Source organism: Sciurus carolinensis, chromosome 1, assembly GCF_902686445.1.
Source record: "Sciurus carolinensis chromosome 1, mSciCar1.2, whole genome shotgun sequence".
NCBI lineage: Eukaryota > Metazoa > Chordata > Mammalia > Rodentia > Sciuridae > Sciurus > Sciurus carolinensis.
Window position 1 is genome coordinate 90,176,367 of NC_062213.1, and position 24,680 is coordinate 90,201,046.

At 43.3% G+C, this 24,680-nt stretch overlaps 1 protein-coding gene across 5 annotated transcripts in view; it reads left to right on the forward strand.

Annotated features, from left to right (window-relative positions):
- The window catches only part of Cfap45 (cilia and flagella associated protein 45), a 30,157-nt gene that overhangs the window by 2,732 nt on the left and 2,745 nt on the right, over nt 1-24,680 (forward strand). For 2 of the 5 annotated variants that reach the window (XM_047540625.1, XM_047540617.1), the window contains exons 2-10: nt 5,819-5,894; nt 8,248-8,390; nt 10,236-10,380; nt 10,889-11,059; nt 12,078-12,256; nt 14,449-14,578; nt 19,360-19,506; nt 23,036-23,149; nt 23,717-23,910. In XM_047540625.1, coding sequence (XP_047396581.1) covers nt 8,326-8,390; nt 10,236-10,380; nt 10,889-11,059; nt 12,078-12,256; nt 14,449-14,578; nt 19,360-19,506; nt 23,036-23,149; nt 23,717-23,910 — 1,145 coding nt within the window. In that variant the 5' untranslated portion in view covers nt 5,819-5,894; nt 8,248-8,325. Of the gene's footprint in view, nt 1-5,768; nt 5,895-8,247; nt 8,391-10,235; nt 10,381-10,888; nt 11,060-12,077; nt 12,257-14,448; nt 14,579-19,359; nt 19,507-23,035; nt 23,150-23,716; nt 23,911-24,680 lie in introns of all 5 variants that reach the window. The other 3 variants (XM_047540634.1, XM_047540601.1, XM_047540608.1) reach the window with 2 other exon arrangements.

Sequence of the window (24,680 nt, forward strand, 5' to 3'; positions counted from 1 at the left end):
TGTCGATGTGCAGTGGGGCTAAGTGGAAGAATTGGGGAGAAAGGGAGGTTCCGACCCTCTTCCCCACCTATCAGGCTAGGGTCTCCAAGGACTGGGGATTGTGTGATGTGCTGTGGAGAAAAATACTGGTGAGGAGGCCAGATAATGGGTTATAGTACCTATTATGCCATTAACAAACATTAGGGTGATTATGGGTTGTTACCTCATGTTCCTGAGCCTCATTTTCTCTTCTGTTAGCAGGACTTTGGATCATTCATTAGGTCTCAATAGACATTCATTTATGAATGAATGAATAAGTAGGGTCCCAGGTTCACCAGAGCCTGAAAAGAGATTGGGGTAGGTCTGGCAAGCCTGAAGTTCATATAGGATCATGAAGGTAGAAAAGGGCAAGACATGGGAGGAGCTATGAATAGGACACGTGTTCTTGAGTGTGTTGGCTCTGGAGGGGTACAGGGAGGCAGAGGATAATTGTTGGAGCCAATAATTACTAGAATTCACTGTAGATTGTCTGGCATACCAGTGGTAAAGGTGGCTACTTTGGGTGTACTTTGAAGACATTTCAGGTTTAGAGGCTGGGTTGCTTTTCTGGGTCTTAACGGCTTTTAGAAGAATGTTGTTAATTATGAAATAAATAAATGTTCAATAAAGAGTAATTCCCAACTTTTGAGGACTCCCTGAAATTAAATCCCCTTTCAGATATGCATTTTATTTGATTCAGTGTCTCCCCTTCCCTTATTAGTACAGTGTATATGTTATGTTTGTGAAGGTCTAGCATCACACCTGGTATTTCCTTAAATGTCTGTTTGCCCTTGCATACAGTAAATGGAGCTCTCATTTTCTCCTGTTTTACAAGTTTTCTATTTCCAAGCCCTCATGAATTAGTAAGTTGCAACTGGACTAGACTTGTGGGCTGCAGAGTACCCAGGTCAGGGATTCCCTGCTCTAGGGCCACTCAGGGGAGTGGTTTGACCAGCTGAGTGAGCCCTTCTAAAATCCCTCACACAGGATTGGGCCTATGGACACCTTGGAGAAGCAGTGAGCAAAGTGGTTGCTGGCAGGCTGTGTGTGTATGGGTGTGTGTGCAAATATATGCATGTGTGGTGCTATTCTCTAGCTTTTTTAAATTTTTTGGCGGAACTGGGGATCCAACCAAGGGATGCTGTACCACTGAGCTACATTCCCAATCCTTTTTATTTTTTATTTTGAGAAAGGGTCTTGCTAAACTGACCTTGAACATGTGATCATACGACCTCAGCCTCCTAAATTGCTGGGATTACTCAGATGTGTCATCATCCTTTGTTTACTCACTAGCTTTTGAGAGGGCAAAGAGGAATGAAAAGAGGTGGCAGTGATGGGGAGGTTTAGGATTGGGAGACCCCCAGGACTCTTACAAAGGTAATGATTAATAACATCTTCCAGAAGGAGGGTCAGGGACCTCAGTATAGATAAGCAACCTGGTCTATTTGAAGAAAGAGGATAACTGAATGGATCATTCAGAATAAAAGGCAAGGGACCTTGTGTGTGGGAATCCCCATCTTTTTGGTAACCAACATCTACAGAAAGAGAAGTGGAACCAGGCTAAGAGTTTAAAGTCTGAATTTGTCAGTCTGTGGTAACTCTATGCAAAAGAGGAACAAGATCCCAGATTGCAGAGGATATCTAGGAAAGGACATGCCTTTGTCTTTTTTCAGTTGACAGGTGTTGCAACTACGTCAGGAAAACTCTACACAGACTCATTCCAGTCCTGCTCCATCTTTGTCTTGCTAGATTTGAGTTAAACATCCTGAATCCTGGCATATACAGTACTGTGGTTTATATGGTCTCCATGCTCTTGCCTGCAGAGCCAGGGCACCAAGCCCACTGTTACACTTTATTTTCAACTAAAAATAGTTTTATTATTTTTCCTGGTCATGAAAATAGTTACCTACTTAGGGCAGAAAACTATTTAATACAAGAAACAGTTTACTGTCTTAAGATGAAGTTACTGTTAAATGTCTTTGTGAAGATTCTTTAGTGACACATTATGTGTGCACATCTTTCATACAAACATTTTTTCAGGAATACCTATATATTTCTCAGAATGTGATTTTTTAAAAATTTAATATGTTATAAACTGGTTGTGGTGGTACAACCCTGTAATCCCAGCTATTGGGAAGGTGGAGGCAGGAGGATCACCAGTTTGAGGTCAGCCTGGGCAATTTAGCAAGACCCTGTCTCAAAATAAAAAAGAAAAAGGCTGGAAATGTAACTCAGTGGTAGAGTGCCCTGGGTTTAATCCCCAGTACCTGCCCCCTCCCCCCAAATATATGTGTTATGAAGATCACCCTCTATCAGTGAGTATAAATCGATCTCCATTTAGCAGCTAATCTTCCTGCATCTGTCTTTTAGAACCCCCCTAGCTCTGGTAAGATTTTTTATTTATTTATTTTTAGTACTGGAGACTGAACCCAGGGCACTTCACTACAGGGCTGTTTATTTTATCCTCAGTCCTTTTTATTTTTTATTTTGAGACAGGGTATTGCTAAGTTGCTGAGGCTGGTCTTGAACTTGCCATCCTCCTGCCCTTGTCTGAATTCTCATGTTCCTGGGAGAAGATAGTATATGAAGGGAAGGGAGTTCGCTGGGTCACCAAGATGAACATATCCAAGCAGGGGTGGCATCTTTATCTGTCCTCAATCCTCATCTTCCCCAATCCCCCTTGCCTCCGTAGCTATTGGAAGTTGGGGAGTGCTATGTTCCCTTCCAGAACTGTCCCTCCTGACTCCAAGCAGGACTAGTTAGGCGTCTCTCTAGATGCTGCTCAGCTTCTTGGAGATATTTATTTCATCATTCAAGATGTAAAACCAGCCCTTCACCTCCTAAAAGAACCTCTTAGCTATTGCCTCTGGCCCAAAAGGAGCCAACTTTCCATTTCTGCTTGGTTCTTCATTTTTTCTAGTACTTTTACATAGTGACCTCCCTAATCCTTCTTGTTACTCTTGGCAAAACTAATTCTAATCCTGGGGTAAGGTTTGTGGCTTCAAACTCAGCAGTTCTCAAATGAGGTTTTCTCAGATACCCAATCCTAGTGCTCAGAGCTTCCCTCTGTCCTGCCCAGTGACTACTTTCCTGTGGTCATTTGTTCTCCTTCCTCTGCTCTGACTTTTAGGCTAAGGCAGTCAATTATTTCCTGTGGTTACTGCCCCTGGCCATGGCACTAAGAACACCGAAAGGAGGAGATGCAGCTTGAGCCCTGGAGGGACCTATAGCCTGGTGGACCGCCCCCCCACAAAGAGAAAACCTGTGGGAGCCCCTGAAAAGAAACAGGAAAACAAATGCAAAACAATAATAATACTTTCCATCTGTACTCCAAAGCCCTTTCACATACATTATTATCCACAATGCAGACCACATACATGATTTGGAAAACGTGGATTGGTGGAGTGACTTGGAGCAGGGCAGATGTGTTTCCCAAAGGCATCCATTTCTATCTGGTCTGCATGCCTTGAGAGTCATCTTGCTCAGCCTTGTTCATTGCTCTTCATCAAATGTATATTGGGTTCCCACTGTGTGTCAGGCACTGCATGTTTTTTTCTTAATTATGTACAGAACTGAGACCATCCTTCATGATCCAAAGCCTCTTCCATCTATTCCAGTTATTCCCAATGTTCAGTCTCAATCCCATCTACTGCAGTTTCTGTTCATTTCCTTTTATTCTATTTTTGGTGGAAAGAGGAGCAGTCGCTCACCACCCACCATATAATAACCCTTCTGAGGCTGTTATTAGGCATCCTCAGGGCTGCTATATTTACCTTTTAATAAATCCAAACTTTTCTGCTTTGCTGTATTGGGGCTGCCTGAGGATGTAAAGGGAGGTTCCATCTTAAGCTTTTTGCTGGCTGTGCCAGGCAGCAAGGGAAAGGCACACACAGCAGTGCTTATTGTTCGGAACAGAGCCAGCTGGAGAATAATTGCCCAATTTAGTGTGAAAACCCGATACAGGTGGAACAGGTGCTAGGGGGGTCTGGTTGGTAATGGCAGATCAGAGAGCTTTCACAACAGTATCCGGGGTTCAGTGACCTGGAATGCATGGTTCTTTTCTGTTTACCCTGTCCTCTTGATGGCTGCTGATTCCCAGGCTTGGAGGGACCCAATATACCTAGTCCATTCCCCCAAGGTAGCCCAATTTACAGAGCTGTGTTGTGTGTGTGTGTGTGTGTGTGTGTGTGTGTGTGTGTGTGGTGGGGTGGGGTGGGCATGGACTTCTCCAAAGAGAGATTTGAATCAGTTTTAGATTAAGCCTGGAGGTGGGTGTGGTTGGTGCATTCCTGTAATTGCAGGGACTTGGGCAGGGGATGGGGTGGGCTGAGGCATGAGGATCACAAGTTTGAGGCTAGTCTTGGTGACTTAGTAAGATCCAGTCTTAAAATAGATAAAAGGGGCTGGAAATGTAGCTCAGTAGTAAAGCATCCCTGGGTTCAACTCTCAGTACAGAAAAAAACAAAAAACAAAAAAACAAAAACCCTGTAGAAACTGCCTCCTAAAGATTGGATTGGTTAATCCTCTTGTAGTTGGATTGACTTTGTGGAATTGAGGTTGTGTGAGTTGGGATCCTTGATTATAAGTAACATAGCAAGACTCTAAAGTAGAAGGGAATGTGTTGAGAGGATTTTGGAGAGCTCACTGATTTTACACCAAAGTTGGGAAACTAGGCTTGGAAAACAGGAACAAACAGATGGCTGGAACCAAGGCCCAAATCAAAAGTAGAAAGGATCTTGCAAGGCCCCTTGACGCACCGTTGTCCCCCAACACTGCCAGCTTTGAATGCAGGGTGCTGCTACTTGTGTTTTTATCAGTGTTACCCCTGACTCTGGGTTTGGCTGCCCATGTTGCCTGTCAGAAAGACTTACTTCATTCTGCTTCTTGCATCAGTAGTTCCCTAGGCATTGTGAGCTTGGGATGCCCAAGTAAGGAAGACAAATACCTGGTGTTTTCTATTTCTGTTGTTGGAGATGAGTCCTGATTCCCACAATGATTGGAAGGGAAAATTTGCCAAACTTAAGAAGATCCTGGGACTTAAATGATGAACGCACACTAAACGAGTTGGAGAGAAAAAGCCACATAGTGGATATTATGAACTGGTTAACTGGTTTGCCTGACTGTAGCTGGTAATCATTCATCATTCATCCATAGCCTAAAGTGTATTAAGTTGCCAACCACATGCCTAGTAGTGGGGGAAGTACTTTAACATCCTTTGTATCCTCTGAGCCTCACCATGACCTTGTGAGATTGCAAGGCATGAAGGAGGTCAAGTAATATGTCACTTGTGAAGGGGGCCTGGAGCTGAAGCTGAGAAGATTGGAGGCAAAGAAAACACTTTACATTTCTGGGGAGGCAGCTTAAATCGCCTCATGAGAGGTTGTTCTTAAGGGGAAACTGGAAGCGCATAAGTAATGAATTGAAGTGTCGTTCCTTTCCTGCCATCCAGGGACAGATTTCCTTTATCCTTTCTTCCATGCTGCTTGACCAGTTTGTCCTTCTTCAGCTTCAGGGATTACAGAAATGCTCCTTTTTACATAGCCAGTGTGCCTTGCCTCTGCTGAGGGACTCCCCAGTTTCTTGTGGGGATGTTGTCTACCTATTGCTGTTTGTTTCCTGTGTTTCAGAGCTTACACAAATGCTTTCCTTAAGTTTTCTCACATGCCTACCCTTCTGTTCCCAACATGGGCTGACAGTGTTTTCTGCCCAGAGTCTGAGTGATGAACCCAATTCTTTTCTTCTTCTTACAGCCGCTAAGCACAACTGGCATCTTGAGTTCCTCTTCTTCCGCTTCCAACAGGTCACGAAATAGGACTCGCTATCGAACCAAAGCTGTGAACTCTGAGGTAGACGAGAGCCTCTTTGGAGGTATCAAGGTAACCCTCAGAGCTGGGTACTGTGGTACACACCTGTAATCCCAGCAGTTTGGGAGGCTGAATCAGGAGGATTGAGTTCGAGGGCAGCCTGGATGACTTAGTGAGACTCTGTTTCAAAATAAAAATTAAAAAGAACTAGAGATGTAGCCCAGTGGTGGAGCACTGTTGGAGTCCATCTCTAGTACCAGGGGGAAAAAAAAAAAGTAGCCCTCAGTAAGCCCCTCCAGGTATCTGCCACCTGGGCAGTGACCCAGACCAGTGTTGCACAGGTCAAAATCATCACACTTTCTTATGTAACTCTCAGACTGAGAACAAAGGGGAATTCTGAGATCAGCACTGTTGAGCTCTGATCTCTAGTGTGGCCTGTGTAAACTGGGGTGCCTGACTTCTTTGAAGTCCTGATGTCTTCACAGCATTTAAGATTGGGTGTGATATCAAAGGGAGACTCAGCCACAGAGAGCTCTGTAGTTGCTCATTGAGAGCTTCAGGATGAACCAATTGAGGGCTGGTGGGCACAGCTTGAAGACATAGAGGAACTTCTTTCTTCTTCACCCAAGAAGAGCATCAGAGTACAGCCTCCTTTTTCGCTTGCTCAATTGAAACAATTACTTAGCTTTGGGAAATGGGCAGGTTTTTATTTGCAAACCTCATCCAGGCTGTGAGGTTGACAATCCCTTTAGTCAAGAAAAGGAGAGCTAGAGACTTCCTTTGAAAAATTTTGATATACATGAAGGTCCATAGGTGAGAAGTAAGAGAAGGAAGGAGAAATAGAGAATAAGACATGGAGAGTGGGATTGTGAAAGATTAAGAGAAAGAGATGAGACAGAAGAAAGAGAGCAGTGAGCTGGACGTGGTGGCACATGCCTGTAATCCCAATGAACTGAGGAAGGGAGGCAGGAAGATTGCAAATTTGAAGACTGTGTGGGAAACTTAGTGAGATCCTGTCTCAAAAATTAAAAGGACTGAGGATGAAGCCTAGTGGTAGAGTGCTCCTGAGCTCAATCCCCAGTACCAAGAAAGAAAGAAAAAAAAAAAAAAAAAAGAAAGAAAGAAAGAAAGAAAAGATTGTAGTGGTAGTGTGAATACCTCTGGCAGCTGGGAAGGTTGTAGACAGGAGAGAACTTTTCAGAGGGTTCAAGATGGGCATCTTTTTCCATTTAGAAGACTTCTACTCTGTGGCAGTTTTCCTATTGGTAAGGGAAAGAATCAGAGGAATGCAATTTCACTTACATTTGGTTTTTGTTTATTTCGGGTCCATATGGAATTTTCTAGTAATAGCAAAGAGAGGTTTGGAAATGGCCAAGTGCTCCAGGAGCAGTTGTGCTGGCTAATAAAAGGAAAAATGCTGGTCCTACCCCAGTTTCTTTGGTCTTAAGGGTGGGTGGAAGTCCAGGAAGTCCCTCAGCTGGCAGTAGGGGGCAGAAGTAGTCTGTGGCATGACCAAGTACTGCTTGCCTGGAAGCAGAGATGAGCACCAGGTGGCAGCAGGACTCAGCACTGTGTGCAAAGCTCTTAGGACAGGCAAGGCCACACCCCTGTCTCCTCTCAGGGTCCCAGTTGCTGCACTAATGACAATTGAATTCTCTGCTGTATTTAGTCATTCCCAGAAATAAACGTTTTCTTGTTCTGTGACTCTGTCACAGTTAGAAGTTAAAAAAATTCATAATACAGATTAGATATCTGTATTAATTTTTGCTGAATTCTGACTCCTTGACTTTCTCACCATATTGGATTTTAAGAGCATGTCTCTGCCATTAAGCTATATGTAACTCCCTCAATATGGCTTCTTTTTGAGGATTCAAAGCAAATTATTTATTAGAAAGAGTTCAAAGGAATTATTAGAAATAATTAAAATTATTAATATTTTAGACTGTATTAGTCTGTAAGAAATCGTATTGCTTCAAACTCACAATATGATACAGAAGAGTTAATTATTCCTTCTTTAATACAGGAGAATCTGTTATGAAGACAGGAGAACCTAGAGCCCAAAATATATTTTTTATTCCTGACGATTTTAAAGTTGGGCTGGATATACGCTAGCAACTCTTCTCCTTCCTCTCCTTGCCACTGTCCCTAACCATGCTGCACCGAGTAACTACACAAGAACAGGAAGCCTGGTTCTTAGAAGAGTTGGCCAGTACAGAACATCTGGCCGTGTTCAAATAAAGAACACCATGCTGCTTTCCCAGTACCGTGGCTACTCATGGTGGTCTTGCATTCTGGGCCCAGCAAGCCTAATCTTCCACTGGATGGGGCGGAAACCCCAGGGGAGAGGAAGGCTACATGTGAAGTTAGGACTGAACAGCAGGAAGTGGGGTGACCAGCTTCTAAAGCTCTCTTTCTGACTTCATAGCCCCTGACCCAGGGCCAGAGTGACAGCCCCATCGTGCTGCTCCGAGATAAGCATACTATCCGGAAAACTCTCACTGCCATGGGCCTGGACCACAAGCCAGAGACAATCCAGCTCATCACCCGGGACATGGTCCGAGAACTCATGTGAGTCCCCAGGGTCTCCCTCACTCAGCCTGCACTACCTCTGAAGATTTTTGCAGGGAGATGGGGAAACTCACCAGGTTTCATTCTGCCGGCCTAATCCCCACTTCTTTCCTATTCATTTCTCCCCGTTCATTTCATTGTTCTTTCTTTTTCTTCTTGACCTCTCTTGTTTCTCCCCTTGTATATACTATTGCCCATTATTCCCAGCTGCTTTCTCCTCCCTTTCTTCTGCTGGCTAAAGGATCTAAGGAGATGGTAGAGGGGAGGTGCTTAGTGGGTCCTCTCTAAGTTTCTATTAGCAAACCTGGTAAAGGGAAGTGATCCAGATGAGTCACTTCCTCTCAGCTGCATTAAGAGTCTGAAGCAAAGGGAAACTGACCAGATGCCTAATTAGCCTGTGGCTCCTTCCCAGACTTCGAGGCTATCAGAAGGGCTCCTTGGGTTCTTTTGGGACTATCTCAGCTTTGCTTCCTGACTGGAGCAGAGCCCCTTGCATGGACCCCTCTTATGGGGCTCAGACCAAGCTCAGAAAAATGCAGTGAGCCAACATGACACTCAGTGGTTTAACTCTTGTATAAGTGCTTCACTCTCTGTAACTGTTCTTCCTAATCTGGCTCTACCTGCTAAAAACTTGAATTCTCAGGAAGTGCTAACTCTGGCATAAGCTGAGGAGCAACAGCTAGTACATAGTGCAGGAGCTGGGCCTGATCATAGCCCCATATTGAGCTTGGTCTGGCCAGCCCCAGCACATCCAATAGCCAGATGTGGTCAGCTGGCTATGCAGTCAGGTCTGGGGCCCTGAAAAAGGATTCCTTCTTTGGAATGGTCTTGTGCTGAAGATGCACTGGGAATCAAGTGCTGGTCATTTCCCCAAGCTGCTGTCTTAGATTCAGATCCCTCCTGCTTACTCCAGATCCAAATTCTTTTGGGCCGTGTCACCAAATCTACTTACTCATTTGGTCTACCTCTTGGATATCCCCTCCTCCAACACACACACTGGTTTTATTAGATGAGGTTTCACTTCCTGTCTCATACTGTCTGCGTCTTATTGCCTTGTACCTGTTAAATTGCCTCACCCAGAAGCAGCTTTAATTCCCACTCCCCAACTGCTCCCTCCCCCATCTTTAATGTATGTCATTTGTTTGTAATCATTATAATTAGCTATAGATTTGTTGAATGCGTTGGGCAGCTACAAGGGGAGGTCTATAGACATGTCTCCAGCAGTTGTTGATCAGAGATTTTAATTAATATTTAGGGTTCAAAGCTTCTCTATCGGCTGGATGGGCAGGGATGTTTAGATTTCTCACCGTCATCTATTTCAACCTTGTCTGGCGTCCCCTTGCCCTTTTTATGTCATTAGGAATAATCTATTTTTAAAGTTCAATTCAACAGCTTGATTTTGAGTGATCACTCAGTACCAATCACTCTGCCAGAGACTAGGCCACCAGTGTGATTAAGACAGAGTTTCCATCCCTTTGGCTAGGATATAGGCAGAAAGAACAGATTGTGGTGGGGACTCAGAGGAGGAGGTGATCTATGGGGCCTTGTGACAGGGTGGGCATGTGTGAACATAGGGGAGGGTCTTGGGCAACTGAACAGAGAAGATAGCATATGAACTGGACCTTAGAGAAAGAGAACCTAAAATGTCTCTTTTTAGTGTGCATTGCTTACCTGAAAGCCCTTTTCTCCACTGATCTGTGCAGTTGCAGTCTCTCCTATCATTGACCAAGTTCATGCTGGAGAGTTAGCATGGCGCAGGGAGGGGAAGAGAGCAGAGGAGTCTGGAGCAGGGTGCCCAGGGCTTTGACTCTCTCTCCTCCCTAACTCCATTCATTCCTGTGTTAGTGTCCCGACAAAGGATCCCTCTGGAGAATCCCTAATCATCAGCCCTGAGGAGTTTGAGCGAATCAAATGGGCATCCCACGTCCTGACCACAGAAGAAATGGAGGCCAGGGAGCAGGCCTTCAAGAAGGAGAAGGAAGCCATTGTGGTAGCTGACTTCCCTAAACTTTGACCTCTGCAGATGGGTGGCAGAATAGAAGTGTTCAGGGGATCTGGGCAAGGTGGCACACACCTGTAATCCCAGTAACTCAGGAGCCCGAGGCAGGAGAATTGCAAGTTCATGGCCATTAAAATGATCCATTAAAATAGAAAGGGCTGGGGATTTGGCTTAGTGGTAAAGAACCTTGCCACTCCAGGTTCCATCTCCAATACCACACAATAAAAGAAGAAAAAGTCCTGGGGAGAGGATAGCATCTCAAGATAGTGAGAACTAATCCTAGTTTGAGGATCCTGAAATGAGGGGTGAATGTGTACTTAAGTTAAGAAATGTTGCAGAATAAAGATCAGAGAAATTCCTGGGATGGGGGTTACTTGGGCCAAGGTGAGAGCAGAGAATGAAGTCAGGTTGTGAAAACTCTCAGTTCTGATGGTGTGATGGGCTGAGGCACAGAGCACAGGGAATAATCCCTCCACCGATCCAGATTCACCTCCTTTAGGATGCAGTGACGACACGCAAGAAGATCATGAAACAGAAGGAAATGGTGTGGAGGAACAATAAGAAGCTCAGTGACCTGGAGGAGGTGGCCAAGGAGCGGGCCCAGAACCTCCTGCAGAGAGCTGACAAACTGCGGATGGAGCAGGAGGAAGAGCTCAAGGACATGAGTAAGGTGGGTGTCCTCCTCTTACTGTCACTCTCTCCTTCCTCTCATTCACACACACGGCTAGGTGAGGAAACAGTGGTTGGTGTGGGGAGGTGGAGGGTGAGTGGGGGAGCATGGGAGAGTTATATAACCCAAAGTAGTTGTGATCAGAGAGGACCTGCTTTGCTGCGTGACCTTGAGCAAGTCACTGGGCTTCTCTGAGGCCTCACTTCCTTCATTTGCAAAATGAGGATGATAACACTACTAAGCAGAATTATTGGCAGGATTAAATAAACTAAGATATAGGAGAGCCTTTTTGAACTGTGATTCATAAACAAATATGAGTATATTGCTTTTATTTTTATCCTGCTAGTTCAATTCTGGCCACAGAGGGTGGTCGAGGCAATGGGATTTGTTTTGAAGTGCCCAGAGTGCTTCCTTTAGCTGAAAGCATAAAAACCAGGGACTCATTTGAAATTCTATTTTGTAATTCATTTGCATGCGGCTAATTTCCTGATCAAATGAAAATGTTGACTCCCAACACCTTCATTTCTGATTTCTGTCTCAGGTAAATCTTTTTTACATGTATCTCCTTTTATTTTCCAAAGCTTTTCCATCTTGGTTTTTATGGCTGGACCCATGTTTTTCATCCCTTTTTGTATTTTGTTGGGCTCTTCCAGCTTATACTTCTAGATTGTTTAACTTCATTGATCTTAACTTGGTGTCCGTGGGTCCCAAAAGATGGTCCATTAACCCCCAAACACTATAGTACTTTTTTTTTTTTACTGTAATACCTTGAAAGAATCTATTGTGGTCTGTTCTTGCACAGATACTGGCACCTAGTAGGAACCCAGGAATTTTTAAGGGGAAAGCAAATACCATAATGTTCTTGCTTCTCTGGATTTATGATCAGAGTGTACATTTCCAGTACACTCCAAGATACTCTGCTTCCATTTCTACCCCTTAAACTTCCACAAACCTACAGGGCATCCCTGCCTATCCTTGCCCCCAGATCTAGTTTCACAATTTGGTCTCCACTCCCTAGATTATCCTCAATGCCAAGTGCCATGCAATCCGGGATGCCCAAATCCTGGAGAAGCAGCAGATACAAAAAGAATTGGATGCAGAGGAGAAGCGATTGGATCAGATGATGGAAGTGGAACGGCAGAAATCTATTCAAAGGCAGGAAGAACTGGATAGGAAGAGGAGGGAAGAAAGAATACGGTAAAGATGTGGTTTTGGCATTTCTCCATTAAGTCATACCCATATCTCTTGAGGTCCATGTAGCCCAGCAAAGAGGGAGGTAGTGAGGTCTGATGGTCAGTATCATCTGCTACCCCTTATGGAGTGATGCAGAGTTCCTAGAAGTTTTTTTTTTTTTTTAATTAAAATTTTTTTTATTTTTACAGACTGCATTTTGATTCATTGTACACAAATGGGGTACAACTTTTCATTTCTATGGTTGAATACAATGTAGATTCACACCATTCATGTAATCATACATATACATAGGGTAATACTGTCTGTTTTATTCTACTATCTTTCTGTCCTCCACCCCTTCCACCCCGTTTTCCTCTACACCTTCCAAAGTTCCTTCATTCTTCTCTTCCCCCAGCCACCGCCCCTCGTTATAAGAATCCTAGAAGTTTTAAAGCTTATTTTCAAGATCATAACAGGTGCTTCTCAATCTGACCACAATTCAATCTCCTTGTCACAGGTTTATGATCTTTTTTTTTTCTTCAGTACTGGAGATTGAACCCAGGGGTGCTCTAACACTGAGCTACACCCTCAACCCTTCTAATTTTTTATTTTGAGGCAGAGTCTCATTAAGTTGCCCAGGCTGACCTTGAACTTGTGATCCTCCTACCTCAGCCTCCTGAGTAACTGGGATTATAGGTGTCTACAGATTCATGACTTTTGTTCCATCTTTTTTGACTACCTTTCTCTTTCCTTTCCCTCCTGGAAAATGCTTTTCCTTTCTTTAGTGTGTAACTTTGCTGTCACCTCCCCTGATAACCCTCCCTTACTTCACCAGCAGGTTTAGTGACTTCCTTGTCTGTACCCCATCATTCTGCATTTATACTCTCGGGTACCACTTCTTGTGTTGTGTCTCCCTGACCCTCACTAGACTTAGTGAGCTTATTGAGCACAGAGGTCCTGCCATTCATTTCTGAAGCTCCTGGGCCTACCAGAATGTTCAGCCTGGAGTAGGTGCTTAATTCATATTAGAATGAATAAATTCATTCCCTTCTTCATTTTGCAGAAAAGAACAAATCCTAGGGTAGGTAAATTATAGAATCATAGTGTCCTAGAGTTAGAATACCAACCATACAATACATGAATTACTTCTATGAGCAGTCTTCCTGCCACATTGAATGGCAGTTTTATCTAAAGAGAACTGTATTTTGTTCTCTTGAACCATTCATCTCTGTGCTTCTAGTAGGTACCCAGTAGACCATCATAGGGTCCCAGTTAAAGTTTATTTAGTGGCTGAGTGACTGTTTACCTTCTGCATAAATACCTCCAATAAAGGAAAAACCTCTGCTTCATTAGGCAGAGCTAATGATTTGATCCGGTCCTTATATTGAGTCCAGTCATGCTTCCATGTAAATCTTTGGTTCACTGTTCCTGTTTATTTCTTCTGGAGTGTGAATCCATTCAAGTGCTCCTTCTGATTGTGAATCTCATATAGCTTCCCTTGTTTCTTATTCTAATCTTGTCTTCTCCCATTCTTCCATTCTTGATTCATGTTGTGGGGTTCAAATGCTTCCAAGTTTATTGACATCCCAGTATACACAGGGATCCCTGGAAGTGCTGATTGTAGACCCACTCTTTCTGCTTCTTACTGTTGAGCTAGGGCTTTGCCCAGTGGAGAGACTTGGTCAGACTTAGCCCTATCTACCAGCAGCTGACAGTCTTAAACTTGAGGGAGAATGTAAAAAAGACAGTTGTCACACTAGGCATGGAAAGTGGGGTGGGAAGACAAGATAAACTGAGTGATTGCAGAAGCACTAGAAGAATTAGTCTTTTAAATTCTGTGCAGTTCTGTGAGGCTAACATACCATGCTAGCTCCCATACTCTGAGAAGACTTGGGAAGAAGCAGGATTCCAGAAATTAGTTACTATTGAAAAAGAGAAGCTGTATTAAAGTGTCGGATGATTCCTGGGCAAACAGATTGAACAGGAATCTCAGGAAGGGTGGGTCCCCAGAGCCGAGATCTGAGAAAAGAAGGACTGATCCCCTAGGACTTGCTGAGGAAGGACTTTATCTGGACCCACAAAGCATATCCATGTTAAGAGGCATGTATCAAATTGTCCCATGAAACCTCCCATCTTGGGGATTATTTGGATAGAGGTTAGAGCAGAGAGACATGGACCCATGGTTTCTGAGACTGTGTGGTACTGTTCCCTCCCAGAGGAAGACGGCAAATTGTGGAGCAGATGGAAAGGAACCGGGATGAGCGATCTCTGCTTTCAGAGCAGCGGGAGCTGGAGAAGGAGCAGATGCTGGAGTATTTGGAACAGCTCCAGGAAGAAGATCTGCGGGTAACAGGGCTGGACAGGTCATGCCAAGTTTCCTCCAGCAACAGCAACAAAGTACTCCAGGATTTTGGGATGTAGGGTGTGGACTGATTTCTGTTAGGCACATGCTCATTTCATAACATCAACCTTTTATTGCCATGTTAAATATTTATTTGGCCATGGTACCATGCTGGGGGATGAGCAGTGATTTGGATAGATACTGTTCCTGCCTCCTGGGGACTTTGTGTCCCAGTGACATATCAGTGTGAACAGACACATAAAGAAAATATACTGGCTGCATGCTTTGCACAAATAAACATAGGGATGTTGTATGGCCCTCCCTCAATTATCTAGCTCTATTATATACTTTGGATGAACAGCAGCAATGTCTAGTTCTAGGCTCCCCGTTGTTACCTCATTCAAAGTACATAGCATCCCATTGTCATTAATTGTGTTGTGAAGCCAAACCTTTTCTTCCTGTTAGTAGGCATATCTATTGCAAAACAAAACAAAACAAAACGAAACAAAAAAACTGATGAAATACCTGCCCAAACTAAGTAGACTTAAACACTCCTCTTTTATTTGCCTTATCTGATCAGTTGCAGTATACAAAAGCCTGTAGCACAGTGAGGGGACACAGCAGGGATTTGGAGCATTTGTTTTTTCCTTTCAATTTTTTTATTTAAAAAAATTACACAGTAAAGCTGAAAGCATTGTATCACACCCATAAATTCTTCACTTAGAGTTAACAATATTAACAATTTATTTTAGTGGCTTGTTTCTATCTTTCTTTTCTTTCTTTCTTTTTTAGTACTAGGGATTGAATCCAGGGAGCTCTACCACTGAGCTATACTTCTAGCCTTTTTCATTTTTTTATTTTGAGACAGGGTCTCAGTATGTTGCCCAAGTTCACCTCAAACTTGAGATCCTTCTGCCTCAGCCTCCTGCGTAGCTGGGATTACAGGCCACTTCTCCTGGCTATGGCTTGTTTCTTTCTAGGTGTATATACATATTTTGCTAATTGTTAATCTAGTTTAAATTGCAGACACCTTGACCTGTAGTCATCAATTGCATCAGCCTGCATTTTTGAAGAACCAGGGCACTCTGACATATCAATAATACCATTATTATCATCCTCCATCAAAAACTCTAATCTAATGATTCCCTATTATCACCTAATACAAAATTCATATTCAAATATCCTCAGTTGTTCAAAAATGTATTTTCAGTTATTTTCTTTCCAAACCAGGCTCCAATCATGGTTTGCACATTACAGTTGGTTAAGTCTCTTTTGTCTGTTTTGATTTAGAAGGCTTCCCTCATTTGTTGATTCATTTATTGTTTAAAATGTATTTTCAGTTTTAATTGACACATAGTAATTGTGCATCTTTATGGGGCACATAAATGTACATTGCACATTGTATACATGCATGATCGTTCATTGCACGTATATGATGTATAATGGTCAGATCAGGGAAACTAGCCTATCTATCACATCAAATATTTATTATTTCTTTGTGCTGGGAACATTCAAAATCTTCCTTACTAGCTATTTTGAAATATTCCATTAATTGTTGTCAGCTGTAATTATCCCTCTGTGCTACGGAACATAGAAATGATTCCTCTTATTCACTCGTGTCCCTGTACCCATTAACTGTCTTATTTCTCCCAACCCCTTCACCATGCATTCATTTTGATAATACTGATATTTTGAAGCATTCAGGTCATATGCCTTAGGCAAGCTTTTTCTTTTTTCTTTTTGGTCGTTCTGGGGATTGGACCCAGGGCCATACCTACACTAGGTTAGTGCTCTACCACGGAGCCCTAGCCCCAGTCCCAGGTTATGTACCTTAAAGAATGTCCTGCATTGGGTTGTTGATTATTTCTTCATGGTACCATTTAACTTGTGGAGCACATTTTTTTCATCTCTTCTCCATGTTTATGAATGATAAGCATCCATAAATGTACACCAGTGAATTTGATAGTGGTGATTGACGGGGGACTATAAAGTCTCACAGTCCCACAGGTGGGAGACTTCAAATTATGAAGATTCTCAGATCACCTGCAGAGTGAGGAACCAGCGTGAAGAGTCGGATGAAGATCACCTGGATAGTTGGAGCAATGGGGGCACATAGCTTTGTGAGGTGCTTGAGAAGGAGACTGAGGGGGTCAAGAAGACAGAAATACCTGGCCAAGTTATTTCAGTTCCTGGTGCAGGAGAGAGAGAGTGAGAGAGGGTCAGGAAGGAGAGGTATGGGGCAAATATGCAGGGAAGGGAGTAAGAAACAAAACTGGAAAACCCAACTAGATGGTGGGGGATTGGGATTGGTGGCCTCACTAGGAAGTTTCAGGAGTCAGTGAGTCAACACCATTACATTGATGTTGTGTCATTGTCCTTTGGATGTCCTTCCAATAGGCACTCCCTGAGTCTCCAGGAAGTATTATTAGGCAATTTTAGGGCAGAACCCTGTGCCTCACCAGCTTTAGAGCTGTCTTGTCATCTCAGGGGATGCAAGAGCAGCTTTTCCACCTTGCTAGCAAGATGGAGAAAGAGTGAAGGTTGCTTTGAAGGTCTTCAAAGATGAGAAACAGGGAAAGTCACTTTGTTCCTTGGGAATGAAATGAACCAACCAAAACAACAAACCAGAGAGTACATAAATAGGCAAAGAAGTAAGCAAAGAAATACATAATTGTATATATGTTCTTGATCAGAGGTCAGCAGCTTACTTAGCTTTGAGTGTTAATGACATTAAGACATGGGGTGGCAAAACTGGTGGGAAAAGAAAAAAAGGGAGAAAGGGAAAGGAGTGTGAGAGTTGGAGAGCGAGAAAAGGGGAAGAGTGGAATGAGCAAAGAAGGACAGTGAGAGTGAGGGAGTGTTCACAGCTATGACTCATATACCACGTGAACTTGAAGGTGATGGTTGCTGTGCTTCCCTGGCTCAGAGGCTTTGAGAAAGAGGGAGTCCTGAACTGGGCTGTGAGCCAAGCCATGGAGGAGGACACACAAGCAGGGTTGCCTGGCCTGAGTGTATCAGGGCAGAAGCTGGGCTGAGGAGGAGCTGGAAGGCCCAGAAAGGATTTGGTTTCTGAAGAAATGGAGGGAGCTGGAAATAGTGTGGGTGGTAGGGTGAGTTGGTGGGTAGGAGAGTTTGAAGCAAGGAGTCTGAGACTGATCAGAGGTGCTGGGTTGAGGGCAGCTGCATAAGATTCCAACACCCTTTTACTTTGTGACCCGAAAATGTGCCTGGGCTCAGAACATCAGATCATTGGGAAATTTGGGGGACTTGGGGCTGGAAAAGGCAGGGGTTCTTTCCTTAGAAAGAGTCTTATCATCAGGGTCATGTTGGTACTCTGCTCTTCATTGCTCAGAAACACATGTTTCTGTGTCTGATTCCCTCCATCCCTTTCTCATGTGCCACTCTCTGTAGTTCTCATTTAGCAATAGTTAGTATTGCTGTTTTCCTTAAGTTGAGCTAGATACTTTGGGTGAAGAGAGGGGATGTGACACAGGTACATGTCCTCTAACTGGGACACAGTAAACACATATGAAATGAACAGGACCCTACAAGGTAGTGTATGATCAATTCTCAAGAAATGTGGCATCACCTCTGCAGAGGGAATTCAGAAATGGAGAGAGAACAGAAAGTTGGAATAATCCAGTAAAACTTTAAGACAAAGTGGGTTTCGAAATTCTGGCTTTAGGGTTTATTAGCTGTGTGATGTTGAGAAAGTCAGTTAATGCTGGGCACCAGTTTATTCATCTGCACAAGGCCTACCTTTCCTGGTTTTTAGATAGCCTATACCACCGGGTGCACACCTGTAATCCCAGTGGTTTGGGAGGTTGAGGCAGGAGGATCCTGAGTTCAAAGCCAACCTCAGCAAAAGCAAGGTGCTATGTAACTCAGCAAGACCCTGTCTCTAAATAAAATACAAAATATAGGGCTGGGGATGTGGCTCAGTGGTTGAGTGCCTCTGAGTTCAATCCCTGGTACCAAAAAAAAAAAAAAAGCCTATGAAAAAGTGACCCAATGAATGAAAAGTATTCTCTTAGGGGAATACACACACACACACACACACACACACACATTTAGATACATTTTTTTTTAATTATAAGGATTTTGTGGGGGGGGGCAGTACTGGGGATTGAATCCAGGGACACTCTATACCAAGCTACATCCCCAGACTTTTTTGCTTTTTGTTTCCTGACAGGGTCTTGCTAAATTGCCCAGGCTGGCCTTGAATTTGTGATCCTTCTGCCTCAGCCTCCCGAGTGACTGAGATTATGACCTACACCACCACATCCCATGGGGCAATATTTATTTTCCTAGTTATTACTGCTGAATGGAGATTGAAAGTTTGTGTTTATGAGTAAAAAATAAGTGAAAAAATAAAAAATATTGGGATTTAAAATAGAAGGAAATTGAAGGCAGGAGGATGTCAACAGGAGGAAAGCCACACAACTAAGATTTATATAATATGTAGGGGTCACGGAGTAGAAGTTTAAGAGCCTTCACTTCCTGTAAGTGTATGGCAATCCAGCGGTGTCAGAGGCCATAACAAACTCAAGTTGGATGAAGACTGTGAAGAGGTCATTTGATAGCAGTCATTGACAACCCTTGAAAGAACAGGTTTTGGGCTGCAGGCAGTACAGCTGTCTCCTGACTCCATTTGCATTTGTCTCTTTTCTCTCTTTCTCTCTCTCTGTCAGAGAGACAGTAACTTTTTTTTTTCTTATTGTCAGAAAGATAGTAGCTTTCTGTCTTACCTCCTTTGACTCATAGGCTATCTTACTTGCACTGGCAGGACCTGGAACGAAGGCATCAAGAGAAACTGAAGATGCAGGCTGAGATTAAGCGCATCAATGATGAGAACCAGAGGCAGAAAGCAGAGCTGCTGGCTCAGGAGAATTTGGCAGACCAAATGGTGATGGAGTTCACCAAGAAGAAGATGGTAAGAACCTGGTTTCTGATGACTGGGACCTGTGATCAGGAATGACATGTTTATATCCAGGAGAAGAGGGCCTGGGTGCTAAGGGGATTCCAGTAGAAGGCAGCCACGTCTCCATTCTAAAAATGTACATTCTTTGTTCAAGGGCCTGGCTTTTTTTTTTTTTTCTCTTCACCTTGGCCAGACTTGTTCATTAACAGAGAATAGCGTAGAAAGGACAACCAAATTCGTGTGTTGTTATCCTCATTCACCTTCATTTAGAAATTGGTATGTGGGTCATGTGCTAGAAGGGAAGTAAAAGAAAATGATTGGTGAAAGTAAAGATTTTGTAGATTCCTCATGACTTGGTACCTCCATAAATTTCTTGTGAGTATTCCTACATTGAGCATCCTGTATTGTGTGTTAGACTTGGAAAATAAAGATTTTCCCTTCCCCTTGCAAATACAACCTATAGGAACAAATGCAGGGTGAAATAAAGAGCCATGTCTGCAAATGGTTGTGGGTGGCTGTAACTCACAAATGTGTGAACTCCTTCTGGGGAAGAACTGAGTGATGAAATGATTTGGGTCTGTGGAGAGTGCAAAAGAAGCCTTGTAAGCATAATTTAGAGTGAACGTGGGTGTATGGAAAAAGAAGAAGAAGTAATCAAAGTGGCAGGAAAATTATTTCTTCATGTGTCAGTCTTGTCTCCCCTGCAAATTTCAAAGTTCCACGATGACAGAAAACATTACACTTTTCTGTGTTCCTTTATGGTGGGGGTTCTTCATGAAGGGTGGGAGAGGATGTGTTTATAATTTTTTTTTTCTTGTGGTACTGGGGATTGAACCCAGGGCTGCTGTACCACTGAGCTATACCCTCATCCCTTTTTATTTATTTTTTTTTTTTTTGAGACAGGGTCTCACTAACTTTCTGAGACTGGCCTTGAACTTGGGATTTTCCTGTCTCAGCCTCCCAAATAACTGGGATTATAAGTATTTGCCACTGAACCTGGCTTGTGGTTATAATTTGGAAAGGCATACTTGGTATGCCTATTTATGCTGAACACAAAATCACAGAAAACAAAAGTCAGGAAAGCTCATTTATTGACTAGTTTTCTTACTGGATTTTGGGTGTATGCAAGTAATGGAGCAAGGATGCAAAATTGGGACCATAGATGGTTTGCACATAACAATGACTACATAACCACCATTTATTGAGCATTTAGACTGTGTATTTAAGCTCTGTGCTAAGTGTTTTACATGTGTTATCTCATTTATTTTATGTTTTGTGGTATTGGGGATTGAACTCTGGGTCTTACACATGCTGGACAAGTGCTGTACCACTGAACTACATCCCCATCTCTAATGTCTCATTTCATCTTTACACCAGCCATGGGAAGTAGCCATTGATTGATTCAGAATATACTGAATGCTTCAATGTGTGTCCAATATCAGACTAGCCTGAGAGAGCCCAGAGTAATGCAGCGTTCATTGAATGGAATGCAACAGTGGTTTCCTGGAGTGGGTGATGTGGTAATAATGAGTTAATTATGTGCAGGAGTCAATGAAAAGATTTGCTGGCTGCAGCAGAGATTCTGTGGTGGTCATGATGAGAAAGGAAGGTGGTGAAATGATGCTGAAGAGCTATGAGCCATTGTTGGCGGATGCCTTGGACCTCGAGGGAAACTGGTAGGGTATGATGAGGAATCATAGATTCCTGAGCAGGAGGGAAATATGTCTTGTATTCAACCATGGAAAGGATATTGGCCAGGTGATGCTGGGAGAGGCTGGAGGCTGGCAAAGGGATCAGATACTTGGGCATATCTATAATCTACTATAAGTGTCTTAAGTGCAATCACAAATCACTTAATGATGGGATACATCCTAAGAAAGGAGTCATTAGGTGATTTCATCATTGTTGAACATAACAGATGTATGCCAACTAAGATGGCTACAACACCATGGGTGATATTATCTTATGGAACCATCATCATATATGTGGTAGGTCACTGATTGAAACATACTGTGTGACACATGACTGTATATCACTAGCCCTTCCCCTCCCAATGGTGCCTGTTACTGCAGCCAGAACTAACCCTTCAGAGCTAAAGGCAGAGATGGGTTGTGGAAGCATCCTAAGTTTCCTGCCCTGCCATCTAGGGCAAGGTAGAACAAAGGAACCAGCTGACACAGTTGAGCAATGGCCCATAAGTAGACAGTTCTTCGGGCAGATGAATGAGGGATAAGAGCTGGCATGTGGTGCATACCTGTAATCCCAGCAGCTCAGGAGGCTGAGGCAGGAGGATCTTGAGTTCAAAACCAGCCTCAGCAACTTTGTGAGGCACTTAGCAACTCAGTGAGATCCTGTCTCTAAGTAGAATATAAAAAAGGGCTGGGGATGTAGCTCAGTGGTTAAACACCCATGGGTTCAATACTCAGCACCAAATAATAATAATAATAATAATAATAAAAGAAAAGAAAAGAGGGATAAGAAAGGTTCCTTATAGGAAGATTACATTTCCACTCAACCTTTGTCATGCATCTCATGACTGCTTAAGAAATAGTGGTTGGTAGGTGGGCACAGTGGTGCATGCCTGTGATCCCAGGGACTTGGGAGGCTGAGGCAGGAGGATCACAAGTTTGAGGTCAACCTGGCAACTAAACAAATGCTCAGCAACTTAGTCAGACCCTGTCTCTAAATAACAAAAGGATATAGGTCAGTGGTAAAGCACCCCTGGGTTCACTACTCAGTACAAAAGAAAAAGAAGGAGAAGAAAATAATAAAAGAAATAGTGGTTTAGAAGCTTTAGGGATATGCGATAGAGGTGGTAAAGGGAAGTGCTTTTGATGGTTCAATCCTCAGGTATCTGTGAACCACTGCAGAATCGCCCAAAGCATGGTTGGCTGTTTGCCCAGGGACTAATGAGATAACCTTCACCTGCATTGCACTTTACAAGACAGGCAGGGAGCCACAGTTGTTACTTGGGCTAGTGGCCCTGCAACTTGAAGATTGTCTGTGATGTAATGGAAGGAGTATGAAAGTTGGGCTCAGGATGCCTGTATTCAAATCCTGTTTGGTAATTTACTGTCTGGGTGATCTTAGACAGGATCCTTGATCTCTATGGACATCAGTTTTCTCATCTATACTATCCATCTCATGAGATCAGAATTGCCTGATATAATGCAGGGGAAAGCCTTTTGCCAACAATGAAGCATTTTTATTTTCATTCATTTCTATATTTATTTTGCTTTTTTAAATGTACTGGGGATTCAGTCTGGGAACATTCTACCTCTGAGCTACATTCTCAGTCCTTTTTAAAATCTTATTTTGAGATCTCACTAAATTACTGAGGTTGTCCTTGAACTTGCAATCCTCCTGCCTTAGCCACCAAGTTGTCAGGATTACAGATGTGTACCATGTGCCTGGCCTCTTTTGCCTATCTTAAAAGAAGCAGTAGGGAGATATTGGAAAATGTGTTGCTGGGACCCTGTGGTCTGGGCAAGGCTGGGGCAATGAGAACTAGTCTGTCTATGAGGCCTTTGCTTCCCTGCAGGCTCGAGAAGCTGAGTTTGAGGCTGAGCAGGACAGAATCCGCAGGGAAAAAGAGAAGGAGATCACTCGTCTGAGGGCCATGCAGGAGAAGGCCCAGGATTACCAAGCAGAACAGGTGCCTGCTTCTTTTCCCTTTTGACTTCCCTTTGTCTCTCCCATCCCAGCAGATGTGCCTTTGACAACCTATAAAGTAACCTCAAGGATGGAGGTATAAAAGAGGGGATGCATGCTATCTAGGCTTTAGTAGACTGAGAAGGAAGGGTGGGCCTGCCCCTAATGCTCATGGCAGCAAGGCTTGAGCAGAACTATGACTTAAGATTTGAGAGAAAGTCTTTGGCTGCTACATAAAGAACTTTCTACCTTAACTGACCAATGAAATATGTCACAAGAGGAAACTATGGCAGCTCCATCATAAGCAATTTTTAAAATTAGAAACACTGAAGGTCTGCCTGGAGGTGTTTGAGGAACAGGGAAAGAACTGGAATGAGTAGGGTAGAAGGACAAGATGACTCCTCAGGGTATCTTCTGACCCAAAAGTTTCTATGCTAGAATTCCATTTATTCTTTCCTAAAATAATTTGCTGCCAAGTAGTCCATGGTGCTTTAGAAAACAGACTAAGATACTTGTACCTGGTCTGTACCTGAGGTTTTTGTGTGCTGTCACTGGTCCCCTGCCTTCCCAGGATGCCTTGCGGGCCAAGCGCAACCAGGAGGCTGCGGACCGAGAGTGGCGCAGAAAGGAAAAGGAAAATGCACAGAAGAAGATGGAAACTGAGGCCAGGCTACGGAAAACTCGGATGGAACAGGTGGCTTTCAAGGAGCACACTCTAGCTGTTCAGGTGCAACGGGACCGGGATGAGTTCGAGAGGATTCTTCGGTAGGAGGGGCCTGGGAACCTTGGCTTCCTGTCTGCAATGTAGTGGAAAGAGTATGGAATATGCAGCAGGGATGGGCCATATTGCATGGAGAGGAGCTATCAGGCATTTTAACAGATGCACATTCGTCATGACCGAGTTGGTGCAGTCACTCTAACTAGATGGGTGATTGAAATATTTCAGACACCCGGGCATTCAGGAGTGGCCTATAACCCCAGACACTCAAGAGACTGAGGCAGGAGGATGGCAAGTTCAAGCTCTAGGCCAGCCTTAGCAACTCAGGTCTCTCGTCTAATGAGACCCTGTTGCAAAAATAAATAAATAAATAAACTTAAAAAAAATAAAAAGACCTGGAGATGTAACTCAGTGGTAGAGTGTCCCCTGGCTTCAATCCCCCGTATGGCCCAAAACAAACAAACAAACAAACAAACAAAAGACCCCCACAAAAACCAAAAAAACAAAACAAAACAAAACAAAACAAAACAAAACCCAAAACAAAAAGCAACCCAAACAAACAACAACAAAACACTCAAGTATTTTATGATTAGAGAATTTGAAAATAGCAACTGGAAGTGTTTAAGGAATTGGGGGTTATTGGAAATATTTATCCTGGAGGAGTAAAATGTAAATAAAGGTATAAATCTAGTCCTTTCTGACTCTTCCCCATGTCTGTCTGCTGATTAGTGATGAAATTTCAAGCAGGAGAAGGTTAGGAGAGACAGAAGAACCTCGGTCATTAAGGGTTGTATCACTGGAGTAGGACTTTAAATGG